Here is a 14627-nt window from a genome sequence, read left to right as displayed (position 1 = left end):
GCAGAAAATTGTAGTCATAATTATAACCTGGCCATGATACAAACAATTTCTAAGCAAAACAGCTTGTTGTCTAAACTGAGTCACCAAATTTATAGTTGGCCTATTTTTAATCCTTATCATTATTATTTTATATGTATCATATAGGTATTTTATTTGTATGGCTCTAACCCTAATAGACGTCTATGTCTATAGCTCCAGTTGCTGGTGCATGTTGACATCTAGTGGTAAATAGGTAAACTTAGCAGGCATAATGCGATTCTAGTTTTTTTTTAGGTTTTTTTTACGATTCATATCATTTCTTTTAAGAAGAAATATATCCAGTTAATAATCACTTTTGTTCAACTTTTTTTGCTGTAGATTTTTGTTTTTGGAAAGCCTCTAGCTTGCCAACACTAATTGATTAGTACATTACTTTCAGCTGTGCTCAGGTGATTGTGGTTTTAAAAGAAGCTCAAAAAGCTGTAGTTTTAGTTGATGCTCTGAGATCTGTGGGTGAGAAAAATGGGTATGTTCTTTTGATGCGTTTGTTTGTCAAGTCAAGTTTATTTGTATAGCGCTTTTCACAATACAGATTGTATCAAAGCAGCTTCACAGTATTACATTTAAATAATACAACAAAGTTTGTTTCAAGAGGAATTTATTGATTGATGAAATTAAATTAAATATCCCCAAAATATCCCCAACTGAGCAAGCCAAAGGCAACAGTGGCAAGGAACCGAAAAACTCCATCAAGTGACCTAATGGTGTCCTAAAACTCCATCAGGTGACCTAATGGAGAAAAAAAACCTTGGGAGAACCCAGGCTCAGTCGGGGGCCAGTTCTCCTCTGGCATCTTCAGGTTTGTTTGTTTGTTTCTTTTGTTGTAGCAGTTGATTGAAATTTTTTTCTTCTTCTTTCAGCTGCAAAGACAGTGTTGATCGTGTATGCGCACCAGAGTGCTGGATCTTTCAATGCGGCTGTTAAAGATGCTGCTGTAGATGTGCTGAAGAAACAGGGCTGCAATGTTCTTGTGTCTGACCTGTATGAAATGAAATTTGAGGCCACAGCAACCAAGGAGGATATTACTGGTGTGGAGGCAGTGTTACATTTGTTTAGAAAATATTAAACTTAAAACTTTTGCCTTTATTGGAGTGCAATGGCTATTTTGCACAATTTTCTGTTTCAGGAGCAGTGAAGAACCCAGAACATTTCTGCTATGGAGAGGAGACCATGCTGGCCTGGCAGGAGGGACGACTAGCTTCTGATATTGTAGAGGAGCACAAGAAACTAAAAGAAGCAGATATTGTTATTTTTCAGGTAAAGCTTCTACATATCAGAAATCGGATTTTGTTTAATTTATTTTTGTTGCTTTTGGGTACTTGTAGTTTTAGTTTTTGTCTCTTTTGCAGTTTCCCATGTACTGGTTTTCAGTTCCTGCCATCATGAAAGGCTGGATGGATCGGGTTCTAACCCTTGGTTTTGCATACACCTCAGAAAAGCGCTACAGTGCGGGCATCTTCAGGGTAAGGCCTACAAATCATAAACTAATCGTTCATTACATGAGTTATCAGAAAAGGTTAAATGTTGGTTATTTAATGAAATGTGAGTGGGTTATTAATAGGTGAGTTTTTTTTTTTTAAACTTGTGTCAGGAAAAGAAAGCCATGTTGTCATTCACCACTGGTTCCCATGAGACCATGTTCAGCTCCAATGGGATCAATGGAGATATGAATGTTACTCTGTGGCCAGTTCAGGTAAGAAGCTTCATCCCTTGTTCTTTTACCTCAACCAGGCTTCATTTTGCACTATTTGATTTTTGCATGTCATAATAACCTGGGACTGGTGTGCTAATGTTTTCTTTTGTAGAATGGTGTCCTCAATTACTGTGGCTTCCAGGTCCTCGCACCACAGGTCTTCTGGGCACCCATGCATCTCTCTGCTGAGGCTCGTGACAGCCTGTTGAAAGGCTGGCGTACTCGTCTTCAAGGTCTTTTAAGCGAAGCGCCTCTCTCCTTCCCACCCGTAGACAGTTTTGATAAGGTGAAAGGCTTTCAGCTTAAGCCTGAAGTTCATGAAAAGCAGGCTGATTCCCCCTTCGGTCTCACTGTGGGTCACCACCTGGAGAAACCTCTGCCACCGCATAGTCAGATGAAAGCTGGGGTATGAGATATGAGCAACACTGTCCCCATGTGGCCAGGTTCCTGTAACTATCATGAAGCTTAATTTTTTTCAAAGTGAATAAACTGTTCATGTTCTGAATTTGAGAATTGTAATCCATTTTTTTTTTAAGCCATGTGGAACCCACAACTCCTAGCTTATTTCCTAAAGTTAATATCAGATTGGGAAATTTAGAAACCTAAACACAGTGGGTGATTTTTGTGCTCCCTAGTCAAGTATTTCCTTTATTTTATTTTTTTTGCTGCTTTAGTGGTCTTGTAGCCGTTTACCCCAATTTTGGTCAAACTTGACCGCAAAGCCTGTTTATTGGCAGGTACATGGCAGCTCAATTCTCTAATACATGGAGTGACTCTTATGAGCGCTACAAATAAAATGCCAATGTTTAACAAACAGGTAGAGCAGACATGACCACTCTTTGCAGTGTCATCAGTCTATTGCATACTAATGTGATGCATGTAAATACCTTGTTTTTGCCATTAGTCACCCCTAGCAGGTTCTATCCAAACAGGGACCCCGTTGTAACATCCTACAAGAAAAAAAAAAAAAGGTTGACATCTAGTTGAGAAGACTAGTAATATTCACGCCAATCAGATATTGGTTGTGTCTGCAATCGCCACTATAAGCTCATATCAATATAACATAGTAGTTCCAGTAGTGGGATTGAATAAGTGCACTCAATGTCCACAATGGTTTTAGACACCCAAATGGCTGTTCCCTCAAATAGTGCCCTATTTAATGTCTCTATGCAATGGTTTGGCTTTTAGTATGAATGTTAGCCTTTTATCTATAAGCCAGTGTGCTCCAAAACAATGACAAAATTTGCATTTAGAAGACCAAACCCAATGTTGAAAATGAAAATCAGGTTGTCAGAATGTCGTCAATCTCCAATTTTGGACAGACGTTGTATTGTGGTTGAGAATGTAAATTGGGTTGACGTCAAACTGACTTCATTTACAACCAAAATGCAACACCTGCAACCAAAATCATCCCCTGACTGATGTTACTACTCAAATACCTTGACAGAAATGAGTGAAAAAAATTGTCATCTCATTTAAACCGTTAAAATTTGGATGTGAAATAGTTTGAGATAATGAGATCATGTGACAATGTAGCATATTGCTATTTTAAGTCATTACTTTGTGTGCTGTTTCTCATATTATTGTATACTGTACTGTCAGCAGATAATTTCCAAACGTTCTCTAGTAATCACTCAGACCTGCATAGTGATTAAGTATACACTCAAACATCTAAGGGTGCCAGGTTTGACTGGTTAGCATGATCTTTAACCCTTTTTTGGTGCAGAAAGTAAGCATGCTGCATACTAGTTTCCCAAATCGTAGTATATTGAAATGAGTATTCCAAAGATACCCGGCTGGTCTGCTTTTTTCCCACTTAGAATCCGAAGTTCAAATCTGTGCACACTCAAACAGCTATTTTTCACAAATATCTACAAGGTAACACTTTAGAATAACAGGGCATAAATAATCATGTACTAATACCTGAATTAATAGTTACTTCAACATGAACTCCTGATTAGTGAAGAAGATATGAACTACCGGTAATCATGAACCAATGAAGAGCGATCTTTAACTATGACTGGAGTCATAATGATTCATGCATGAATAACAGCAGCCTTAAACATGTTAGTAGATGTTTGATAGTTAATGCATTAATTAACATTTAGGGGTGAACTAAATCAATCAGGCTCCATAAGAATAAATAAGAAGTAATCTAAAACATATGATTTAATACTGCCATAATTTAAACTGTAATATCATAATCTGTCCTCTGAAGCTTTGTGACTAATAATTGGAATGGCACATAATTATTTAGCCATTAATTACACAGATCCATCTAACCAAACGTGGAAAATACACTAATAAATGTATTTTGATCTAAACTGTTTTCTGATTTTTATAGTACATTTAGGCCTGTGTTTACTAATAGCTACTTTTCTTCCTGGAACTACAGTATGTAGGGTTTGTTTCTGGTGGGACTGTCATTAGTGGTGCACTCGGTGCTCGCTCGGCACCATCAAGGGGGTAATCCAACATCCGGAAAGCGTACCTTCTATGGGGGAATCCATTGGCTAACAAGCCACCTGCTGTTAGCATTCCATTGACTCCCATTCATTTTGGCATCACTTTGACAGCGAATAACTATACATCTGTGTTTGTCCATTGTTTATTTCTAAAGAAACATGACAATGTATAAAAGTCTCTATTACCTTGTATCTTACGTTATGGCCCCATAGATTGCGTCATAACCACGCGACTCTCTGTCGCACAGTAGAGAAATTACCGCATAGACAGGAGGAGAAGCTCGCAGACAATCGGGGGAAGTGGACGGGAGGCAAAATGACATAATAATTGCACAAGCCGCATGGTTAGCAAAAACCATAAAGTTAGTAACCATACATAAACTCTTTTTAAAAGCAAATCAACAGTTAATTTATCACTATAATCACATTTTCTAAAAATATTTCTCAAGCATTATTGTCGGTACACGATCCGTTCCACCTGCACGATCCGTTTCACGCATACACTACAACATAAGATGTTTTGAGTCTTTCAAAAGGGGCCAAAAGACATCTTTTTAGCATAAATTAAATAGTTATTATGAGTTATGGTTTGTATATTATTGTATTTTCATTAGGCTATTAATTGCGAACCGGGCAGTGCTATAGTATAATTGCTATAGCAAAATATTGCTATAGTCTAACTAGCCTCAGCCTGACCAAGTGTCCGTTTTAGGTGGTCTCAAGCACATCATCAATCCTAACCAGTTAAAAAAACACAAACTACACCACAGAACAGAAAAGTTTCCTTTTTCCCTAGCAGAAAATTGTAGTCATAATTATAACCTGGCCATGATACAAACAATTTCTAAGCAAAACAGCTTGTTGTCTAAACTGAGTCACCAAATTTATAGTTGGCCTATTTTTAATCTTTATCATTATTATTTTATATGTATCATATAGGTATTTTATTTGTATGGCTCTAACCCTAATAGACGTCTATGTCTATAGCTCCAGTTGCTGGTGCATGTTGACATCTAGTGGTAAAAAGGTAAACTTAGCAGGCATAATGCGATTCTAGTTTTTTTTTTAGTTTTTTTTAGTTTTTTTTACGATTCATATAATTTCTTTTAAGAAGAAATATATCCAGTTAATAATCACTTTTGTTCAACTTTTTTTGCTGTAGATTTTTGTTTTTGGAAAGCCTCTAGCTTGCCAACACTAATTGATTAGTACATTACTTTCAGCTGTGCTCAGGTGATTGTGGTTTTAAAAGAAGCTCAAAAAGCTGTAGTTTTAGTTGATGCTCTGAGATCTGTGGGTGAGAAAAATGGGTATGTTCTTTTGATGCGTTTGTTTGTTTGTTTGTTTGTTTGTTGCAGTTGATTGAAAAAAAATATTCTTCTTTCAGCTGCAAAGACAGTGTTGATCGTGTATGCGCACCAGAGTGCTGGATCTTTCAATGCGGCTGTTAAAGATGCTGCTGTAGATGTGCTGAAGAAACAGGGCTGCAATGTTCTTGTGTCTGACCTGTATGAAATGAAATTTGAGGCCACAGCAACCAAGGAGGATATTACTGGTGTGGAGGCAGTGTTACATTTGTTTAGAAAATATTAAACTTAAAACTTTTGCCTTTATTGGAGTGCAATGGCTATTTTGCACAATTTTCTGTTTCAGGAGCAGTGAAGAACCCAGAACATTTCTGCTATGGAGAGGAGACCATGCTGGCCTGGCAGGAGGGACGACTAGCTTCTGATATTGTAGAGGAGCACAAGAAACTAAAAGAAGCAGATATTGTTATTTTTCAGGTAAAGCTTCTACATATCAGAAATCGGATTTTGTTTAATTTATTTTTGTTGCTTTTGGGTACTTGTAGTTTTAGTTTTTGTCTCTTTTGCAGTTTCCCATGTACTGGTTTTCAGTTCCTGCCATCATGAAAGGCTGGATGGATCGGGTTCTAACCCTTGGTTTTGCATACACCTCAGAAAAGCGCTACAGTGCGGGCATCTTCAGGGTAAGGCCTACAAATCATAAACTAATCGTTCATTACATGAGTTATCAGAAAAGGTTAAATGTTGGTTATTTAATGAAATGTGAGTGGGTTATTAATAGGTGAGTTTTTTTTTTTTAAACTTGTGTCAGGAAAAGAAAGCCATGTTGTCATTCACCACTGGTTCCCATGAGACCATGTTCAGCTCCAATGGGATCAATGGAGATATGAATGTTACTCTGTGGCCAGTTCAGGTAAGAAGCTTCATCCCTTGTTCTTTTACCTCAACCAGGCTTCATTTTGCACTATTTGATTTTTGCATGTCATAATAACCTGGGACTGGTGTGCTAATGTTTTCTTTTGTAGAATGGTGTCCTCAATTACTGTGGCTTCCAGGTCCTCGCACCACAGGTCTTCTGGGCACCCATGCATCTCTCTGCTGAGGCTCGTGACAGCCTGTTAAAAGGCTGGCGTACTCGTCTTCAAGGTCTTTTAAGCGAAGCGCCTCTCTCCTTCCCACCCGTAGACAGTTTTGATAAGGTGAAAGGCTTTCAGCTTAAGCCTGAAGTTCATGAAAAGCAGGCTGATTCCCCCTTCGGTCTCACTGTGGGTCACCACCTGGAGAAACCTCTGCCACCGCATAGTCAGATGAAAGCTGGGGTATGAGATATGAGCAACACTGTCCCCATGTGGCCAGGTTCCTGTAACTATCATGAAGCTTAATTTTTTTCAAAGTGAATAAACTGTTCATGTTCTGAATTTGAGAATTGTAATCCATTTTTTTTTTAAGCCATGTGGAACCCACAACTCCTAGCTTATTTCCTAAAGTTAATATCAGATTGGGAAATTTAGAAACCTAAACACAGTGGGTGATTTTTGTGCTCCCTAGTCAAGTATTTCCTTTATTTTATTTTTTTTGCTGCTTTAGTGGTCTTGTAGCCGTTTACCCCAATTTTGGTCAAACTTGACCGCAAAGCCTGTTTATTGGCAGGTACATGGCAGCTCAATTCTCTAATACATGGAGTGACTCTTATGAGCGCTACAAATAAAATGCCAATGTTTAACAAACAGGTAGAGCAGACATGACCACTCTTTGCAGTGTCATCAGTCTATTGCATACTAATGTGATGCATGTAAATACCTTGTTTTTGCCATTAGTCACCCCTAGCAGGTTCTATCCAAACAGGGACCCCGTTGTAACATCCTACAAGAAAAAAAAAAAAGGTTGACATCTAGTTGAGAAGACTAGTAATATTCACGCCAATCAGATATTGGTTGTCTGCAATCGCCACTATAAGCTCATATCAATATAACATAGTAGTTCCAGTAGTGGGATTGAATAAGTGCACTCAATGTCCACAATGGTTTTAGACACCCAAATGGCTGTTCCCTCAAATAGTGCCCTATTTAATGTCTCTATGCAATGGTTTGGCTTTTAGTATGAATGTTAGCCTTTTATCTATAAGCCAGTGTGCTCCAAAACAATGACAAAATTTGCATTTAGAAGACCAAACCCAATGTTGAAAATGAAAATCAGGTTGTCAGAATGTCGTCAATCTCCAATTTTGGATAGACGTTGTATTGTGGTTGAGAATGTAAATTGGGTTGACGTCAAACTGACTTCATTTACAACCAAAATGCAACACCTGCAACCAAAATCATCCCCTGACTGATGTTACTACTCAAATACCTTGACAGAAATGAGTGAAAAAAATTGTCATCTCATTTAAACCGTTAAAATTTGGATGTGAAATAGTTTGAGATAATGAGATCATGTGACAATGTAGCATATTGCTATTTTAAGTCATTACTTTGTGTGCTGTTTCTCATATTATTGTATACTGTACTGTCAGCAGATAATTTCCAAACGTTCTCTAGTAATCACTCAGACCTGCATAGTGATTAAGTATACACTCAAACATCTAAGGGTGCCAGGTTTGACTGGTTAGCATGATCTTTAACCCTTTTTTGGTGCAGAAAGTAAGCATGCTGCATACTAGTTTCCCAAATCGTAGTATATTGAAATGAGTATTCCAAAGATACCCGGCTGGTCTGCTTTTTTCCCACTTAGAATCCGAAGTTCAAATCTGTGCACACTCAAACAGCTATTTTTCACAAATATCTACAAGGTAACACTTTAGAATAACAGGGCATAAATAATCATGTACTAATACCTGAATTAATAGTTACTTCAACATGAACTCCTGATTAGTGAAGAAGATATGAACTACCGGTAATCATGAACCAATGAAGAGCGATCTTTAACTATGACTGGAGTCATAATGATTCATGCATGAATAACAGCAGCCTTAAACATGTTAGTAGATGTTTGATAGTTAATGCATTAATTAACATTTAGGGGTGAACTAAATCAATCAGGCTCCATAAGAATAAATAAGAAGTAATCTAAAACATATGATTTAATACTGCCATAATTTAAACTGTAATATCATAATCTGTCCTCTGAAGCTTTGTGACTAATAATTGGAATGGCACATAATTATTTAGCCATTAATTACACAGATCCATCTAACCAAACGTGGAAAATACACTAATAAATGTATTTTGATCTAAACTGTTTTCTGATTTTTATAGTACATTTAGGCCTGTGTTTACTAATAGCTACTTTTCTTCCTGGAACTACAGTATGTAGGGTTTGTTTCTGGTGGGACTGTCATTAGTGGTGCACTCGGTGCTCGCTCGGCACCATCAAGGGGGTAATCCAACATCCGGAAAGCGTACCTTCTATGGGGGAATCCATTGGCTAACAAGCCACCTGCTGTTAGCATTCCATTGACTCCCATTCATTTTGGCATCACTTTGACAGCGAATAACTATACATCTGTGTTTGTCCATTGTTTATTTCTAAAGAAACATGACAATGTATAAAAGTCTCTATTACCTTGTATCTTACGTTATGGCCCCATAGATTGCGTCATAACCACGCGACTCTCTGTCGCACAGTAGAGAAATTACCGCATAGACAGGAGGAGAAGCTCGCAGACAATCGGGGGAAGTGGACGGGAGGCAAAATGACATAATAATTGCACAAGCCGCATGGTTAGCAAAAACCATAAAGTTAGTAACCATACATAAACTCTTTTTAAAAGCAAATCAACAGTTAATTTATCACTATAATCACATTTTCTAAAAATATTTCTCAAGCATTATTGTCGGTACACGATCCGTTCCACCTGCACGATCCGTTTCACGCATACACTACAACATAAGATGTTTTGAGTCTTTCAAAAGGGGCCAAAAGACATCTTTTTAGCATAAATTAAATAGTTATTATGAGTTATGGTTTGTATATTATTGTATTTTCATTAGGCTATTAATTGCGAACCGGGCAGTGCTATAGTATAATTGCTATAGCAAAATATTGCTATAGTCTAACTAGCCTCAGCCTGACCAAGTGTCCGTTTTAGGTGGTCTCAAGCACATCATCAATCCTAACCAGTTAAAAAAACACAAACTACACCACAGAACAGAAAAGTTTCCTTTTTCCCTAGCAGAAAATTGTAGTCATAATTATAACCTGGCCATGATACAAACAATTTCTAAGCAAAACAGCTTGTTGTCTAAACTGAGTCACCAAATTTATAGTTGGCCTATTTTTAATCTTTATCATTATTATTTTATATGTATCATATAGGTATTTTATTTGTATGGCTCTAACCCTAATAGACGTCTATGTCTATAGCTCCAGTTGCTGGTGCATGTTGACATCTAGTGGTAAAAAGGTAAACTTAGCAGGCATAATGCGATTCTAGTTTTTTTTTTTGTTTTTTTTTTTGTTTTTTACGATTCATATAATTTCTTTTAAGAAGAAATATATCCAGTTAATAATCACTTTTGTTCAACTTTTTTTGCTGTAGATTTTTGTTTTTGGAAAGCCTCTAGCTTGCCAACACTAATTGATTAGTACATTACTTTCAGCTGTGCTCAGGTGATTGTGGTTTTAAAAGAAGCTCAAAAAGCTGTAGTTTTAGTTGATGCTCTGAGATCTGTGGGTGAGAAAAATGGGTATGTTCTTTTGATGCGTTTGTTTGTTTGTTTGTTTGTTTGTTTGTTTGTTGCAGTTGATTGAAAAAAAATCTTCTTCTTTCAGCTGCAAAGACAGTGTTGATCGTGTATGCGCACCAGAGTGCTGGATCTTTCAATGCGGCTGTTAAAGATGCTGCTGTAGATGTGCTGAAGAAACAGGGCTGCAATGTTCTTGTGTCTGACCTGTATGAAATGAAATTTGAGGCCACAGCAACCAAGGAGGATATTACTGGTCTGGAGGCAGTGTTACATTTGTTTAGAAAATATTAAACTTAAAACTTTTGCCTTTATTGGAGTGCAATGGCTATTTTGCACAATTTTCTGTTTCAGGAGCAGTGAAGAACCCAGAACATTTCTGCTATGGAGAGGAGACCATGCTGGCCTGGCAGGAGGGACGACTAGCTTCTGATATTGTAGAGGAGCACAAGAAACTAAAAGAAGCAGATATTGTTATTTTTCAGGTAAAGCTTCTACATATCAGAAATCGGATTTTGTTTAATTTATTTTTGTTGCTTTTGGGTACTTGTAGTTTTAGTTTTTGTCTCTTTTGCAGTTTCCCATGTACTGGTTTTCAGTTCCTGCCATCATGAAAGGCTGGATGGATCGGGTTCTAACCCTTGGTTTTGCATACACCTCAGAAAAGCGCTACAGTGCGGGCATCTTCAGGGTAAGGCCTACAAATCATAAACTAATCGTTCATTACATGAGTTATCAGAAAAGGTTAAATGTTGGTTATTTAATGAAATGTGAGTGGGTTATTAATAGGTGAGTGGTTTTTTTTAAAACTTGTGTCAGGAAAAGAAAGCCATGTTGTCATTCACCACCGGTTCCCATGAGACCATGTTCAGCTCCAATGGGATCAATGGAGATATGAATGTTACTCTGTGGCCAGTTCAGGTAAGAAGCTTCATCCCTTGTTCTTTTACCTCAACCAGGCTTCATTTTGCACTATTTGATTTTTGCATGTCATAATAACCTGGGACTGGTGTGCTAATGTTTTCTTTTGTAGAATGGTGTCCTCAATTACTGTGGCTTCCAGGTCCTCGCACCACAGGTCTTCTGGGCACCCATGCATCTCTCTGCTGAGGCTCGTGACAGCCTGTTGAAAGGCTGGCGTACTCGTCTTCAAGGTCTTTTAAGCGAAGCGCCTCTCTCCTTCCCACCCGTAGACAGTTTTGATAAGGTGAAAGGCTTTCAGCTTAAGCCTGAAGTTCATGAAAAGCAGGCTGATTCCCCCTTCGGTCTCACTGTGGGTCACCACCTGGAGAAACCTCTGCCACCGCATAGTCAGATGAAAGCTGGGGTATGAGATATGAGCAACACTGTCCCCATGTGGCCAGGTTCCTGTAACTATCATGAAGCTTAATTTTTTTCAAAGTGAATAAACTGTTCATGTTCTGAATTTGAGAATTGTAATCCATTTTTTTTTTAAGCCATGTGGAACCCACAACTCCTAGCTTATTTCCTAAAGTTAATATCAGATTGGGAAATTTAGAAACCTAAACACAGTGGGTGATTTTTGTGCTCCCTAGTCAAGTATTTCCTTTATTTTATTTTTTTTGCTGCTTTAGTGGTCTTGTAGCCGTTTACCCCAATTTTGGTCAAACTTGACCGCAAAGCCTGTTTATTGGCAGGTACATGGCAGCTCAATTCTCTAATACATGGAGTGACTCTTATGAGCGCTACAAATAAAATGCCAATGTTTAACAAACAGGTAGAGCAGACATGACCACTCTTTGCAGTGTCATCAGTCTATTGCATACTAATGTGATGCATGTAAATACCTTGTTTTTGCCATTAGTCACCCCTAGCAGGTTCTATCCAAACAGGGACCCCGTTGTAACATCCTACAAGAAAAAAAAAAAAAGGTTGACATCTAGTTGAGAAGACTAGTAATATTCACGCCAATCAGATATTGGTTGTGTCTGAAATCGCCACTATAAGCTCATATCAATATAACATAGTAGTTCCAGTAGTGGGATTGAATAAGTGCACTCAATGTCCACAATGGTTTTAGACACCCAAATGGCTGTTCCCTCAAATAGTGCCCTATTTAATGTCTCTATGCAATGGTTTGGCTTTTAGTATGAATGTTAGCCTTTTATCTATAAGCCAGTGTGCTCCAAAACAATGACAAAATTTGCATTTAGAAGACCAAACCCAATGTTGAAAATGAAAATCAGGTTGTCAGAATGTCGTCAATCTCCAATTTTGGACAGACGTTGTATTGTGGTTGAGAATGTAAATTGGGTTGACATCAAACTGACTTCATTTACAACCAAAATGCAACACCTGCAACCAAAATCATCCCCTGACTGATGTTACTACTCAAATACCTTGACAGAAATGAGTGAAAAAAATTGTCATCTCATTTAAACCGTTAAAATTTGGATGTGAAATAGTTTGAGATAATGAGATCATGTGACAATGTAGCATATTGCTATTTTAAGTCATTACTTTGTGTGCTGTTTCTCATATTATTGTATACTGTACTGTCAGCAGATAATTTCCAAACGTTCTCTAGTAATCACTCAGACCTGCATAGTGATTAAGTATACACTCAAACATCTAAGGGTGCCAGGTTTGACTGGTTAGCATGATCTTTAACCCTTTTTTGGTGCAGAAAGTAAGCATGCTGCATACTAGTTTCCCAAATCGTAGTATATTGAAATGAGTATTCCAAAGATACCCGGCTGGTCTGCTTTTTTCCCACTTAGAATCCGAAGTTCAAATCTGTGCACACTCAAACAGCTATTTTTCACAAATATCTACAAGGTAACACTTTAGAATAACAGGGCATAAATAATCATGTACTAATACCTGAAAACCTATGTGTCTTCCCCTGTGGCCCAGTGGCAGATTCGAAGGCTTTCGCGCGAGAGACCCGTGTTTGATCCTGGGTCTACCGGCAGATAAAATTATGCCGTCAATGCTCGCTCTGTCAGTTCCCTGAAAAGGCGACTGCAGATGTGTATTTTTGCCGCCAACGAGCGTGTTGTACAACCCGCTCGCCTGCACCCAAGCACCGTTTCTATGGTTTCCGTGCGTCACTGGCGAAAGGAGAAAAGAGAGTGTTCCTAGTCCAGCTGCGGCTGGATCTACCTCCATTCTCACACATTTCTCTGGAAATGTCAATATTGCAGTGGACGAGCCTATTGTAATACACGCACGCCTGCAAACAAACGCCAGCATGTTGACGCTCTCTGTTTCTATGGCAACTTCTCGCTCGTTCAGTTCCAGTAAATGCGACTGTTCCAGTGTATTCTGCAGTAAACAAGTCAGCGACACAGCCCGCTTGCCTGCACACAAACGCCGCTTTTACGGCTACCCAGATAAATCCCATATGAGTGTATTTTCTGGTGTTCCGGCCACGGCCGATGGTGTTATGAGTGTAGACAAAATGCCCACTGCCCAGTGCTCATTCCTACACAGAAACACAGCCCGTCACACAGGGCTCGCGCACATGAAATCGACCCAGATCGATTGCGCATTAAATGTGGTAAATGTGCCCACTGCCCAGTGCCCACAAACACTACGTTCTGCATGTCTCAAGGTTTCTGTAAAACGAAACCAACATGCATTCGCTCTGCTCAGGCGGACAATGCTCTCAGTGTTGTAAATGTGCCCGCTATCCCACGCCCACATTCACACATAGACATGACAGGTCTTACGGGACTCGCCCAGCCCTCCCCCTCTCGGTTGACCACCGCAGAGGAGTCGAGCGCGGGCAATCTGCCCGCTGTTATCAGCGCGCCCCCTGCCTCAAATGTCATAAGCGCGACGCTTATGTTGCAGCACACTGAAGCCCCTCTGTCGCTGAGCGACCAGAGCGCGCTTCGCATTCAACCCCTAGCCATTCATGCAAACGCATGGGCAAGGCTACCCGGGGTTTCGAAGTGGGTGCTAGACATTATAGAAAGAGGCTATTCGCTACAGTTTGGTCGACGCCCGCAACGCAAAGCGGCGCAAATCGATACTACGGTGAAAAAGGAAGTAGCACACCTACTTCGAGCCGAAATAGCGAAGTTACTGAGCAAAGGGGCTATAGAACCCTTATCACAAGCTCAGAGCGAAGGGGGCATGTACAGCAGATATTTACTGGTACCCAAAAAAGACGGGGGTCTCAGACCCATTCTAGATCTAAGACGACTAAACAAAGCACTTCTGAAACGACGGTTCAGAATGCTCACGACCAAGAAAATCCTCTCGCAAATTTGCCAAGGGGACTGGTTCATGTCGATAGATCTGAAAGACGCTTATTTTCAAATACAAATAGCGTCACGTCACAGGCGATTTTTGAGATTCGCCTTCGAGGGTCAGGCATATCAGTACACAGTCCTGCCATTTGGCCTATCCCTGGCACCTCGCGCATTCACGATGTGCATGGATGCAGCGCTCGCACCCCTCAGGCTCCGAG

General features: G+C 39.3%; 3 protein-coding genes across 3 annotated transcripts; all 3 read left to right on the top strand.

Annotated features, from left to right (window-relative positions):
• Positions 1-438: 438 nt before the first annotated feature.
• Positions 439-2229, top strand: LOC309503902 (ribosyldihydronicotinamide dehydrogenase [quinone]-like). Its single transcript, XM_082176769.1, has 6 exons — positions 439-505; positions 900-1067; positions 1166-1296; positions 1389-1502; positions 1631-1732; positions 1845-2229. Exons 1-6 carry the CDS (start codon positions 502-504, stop codon positions 2142-2144), a joined length of 819 nt encoding a protein of 272 aa, XP_082032895.1. The 5' UTR covers positions 439-501; the 3' UTR covers positions 2145-2229.
• A 3211-nt stretch (positions 2230-5440) lies between these two features.
• LOC309503912 (ribosyldihydronicotinamide dehydrogenase [quinone]-like) lies at positions 5441-6915 on the top strand. Its single transcript, XM_082176775.1, has 6 exons — positions 5441-5507; positions 5585-5752; positions 5851-5981; positions 6074-6187; positions 6316-6417; positions 6530-6915. The coding sequence occupies exons 1-6, from the start codon at positions 5504-5506 to the stop codon at positions 6827-6829; spliced, it is 819 nt and encodes a 272-aa protein (XP_082032901.1). The 5' UTR covers positions 5441-5503; the 3' UTR covers positions 6830-6915.
• Positions 6916-10120: 3205 nt separating this feature from the next.
• On the top strand, positions 10121-11591 carry LOC309503914 (ribosyldihydronicotinamide dehydrogenase [quinone]-like). The gene is made up of 6 exons (XM_082176776.1): positions 10121-10189; positions 10275-10442; positions 10541-10671; positions 10764-10877; positions 11006-11107; positions 11220-11591. The coding sequence occupies exons 1-6, from the start codon at positions 10186-10188 to the stop codon at positions 11517-11519; spliced, it is 819 nt and encodes a 272-aa protein (XP_082032902.1). The 5' UTR covers positions 10121-10185; the 3' UTR covers positions 11520-11591.
• The last annotated feature ends 3036 nt before the right edge of the window (positions 11592-14627 follow it).

Source organism: Leuciscus leuciscus, assembly GCF_965113295.1.
Source record: "Leuciscus leuciscus genome assembly, chromosome: 7".
Classification (NCBI taxonomy): Eukaryota; Metazoa; Chordata; class Actinopteri; order Cypriniformes; family Leuciscidae; genus Leuciscus; species Leuciscus leuciscus.
The sequence above is the reverse complement of the archived record's forward strand: the minus strand, read 5'-3'. Positions and strand labels throughout refer to the sequence as shown.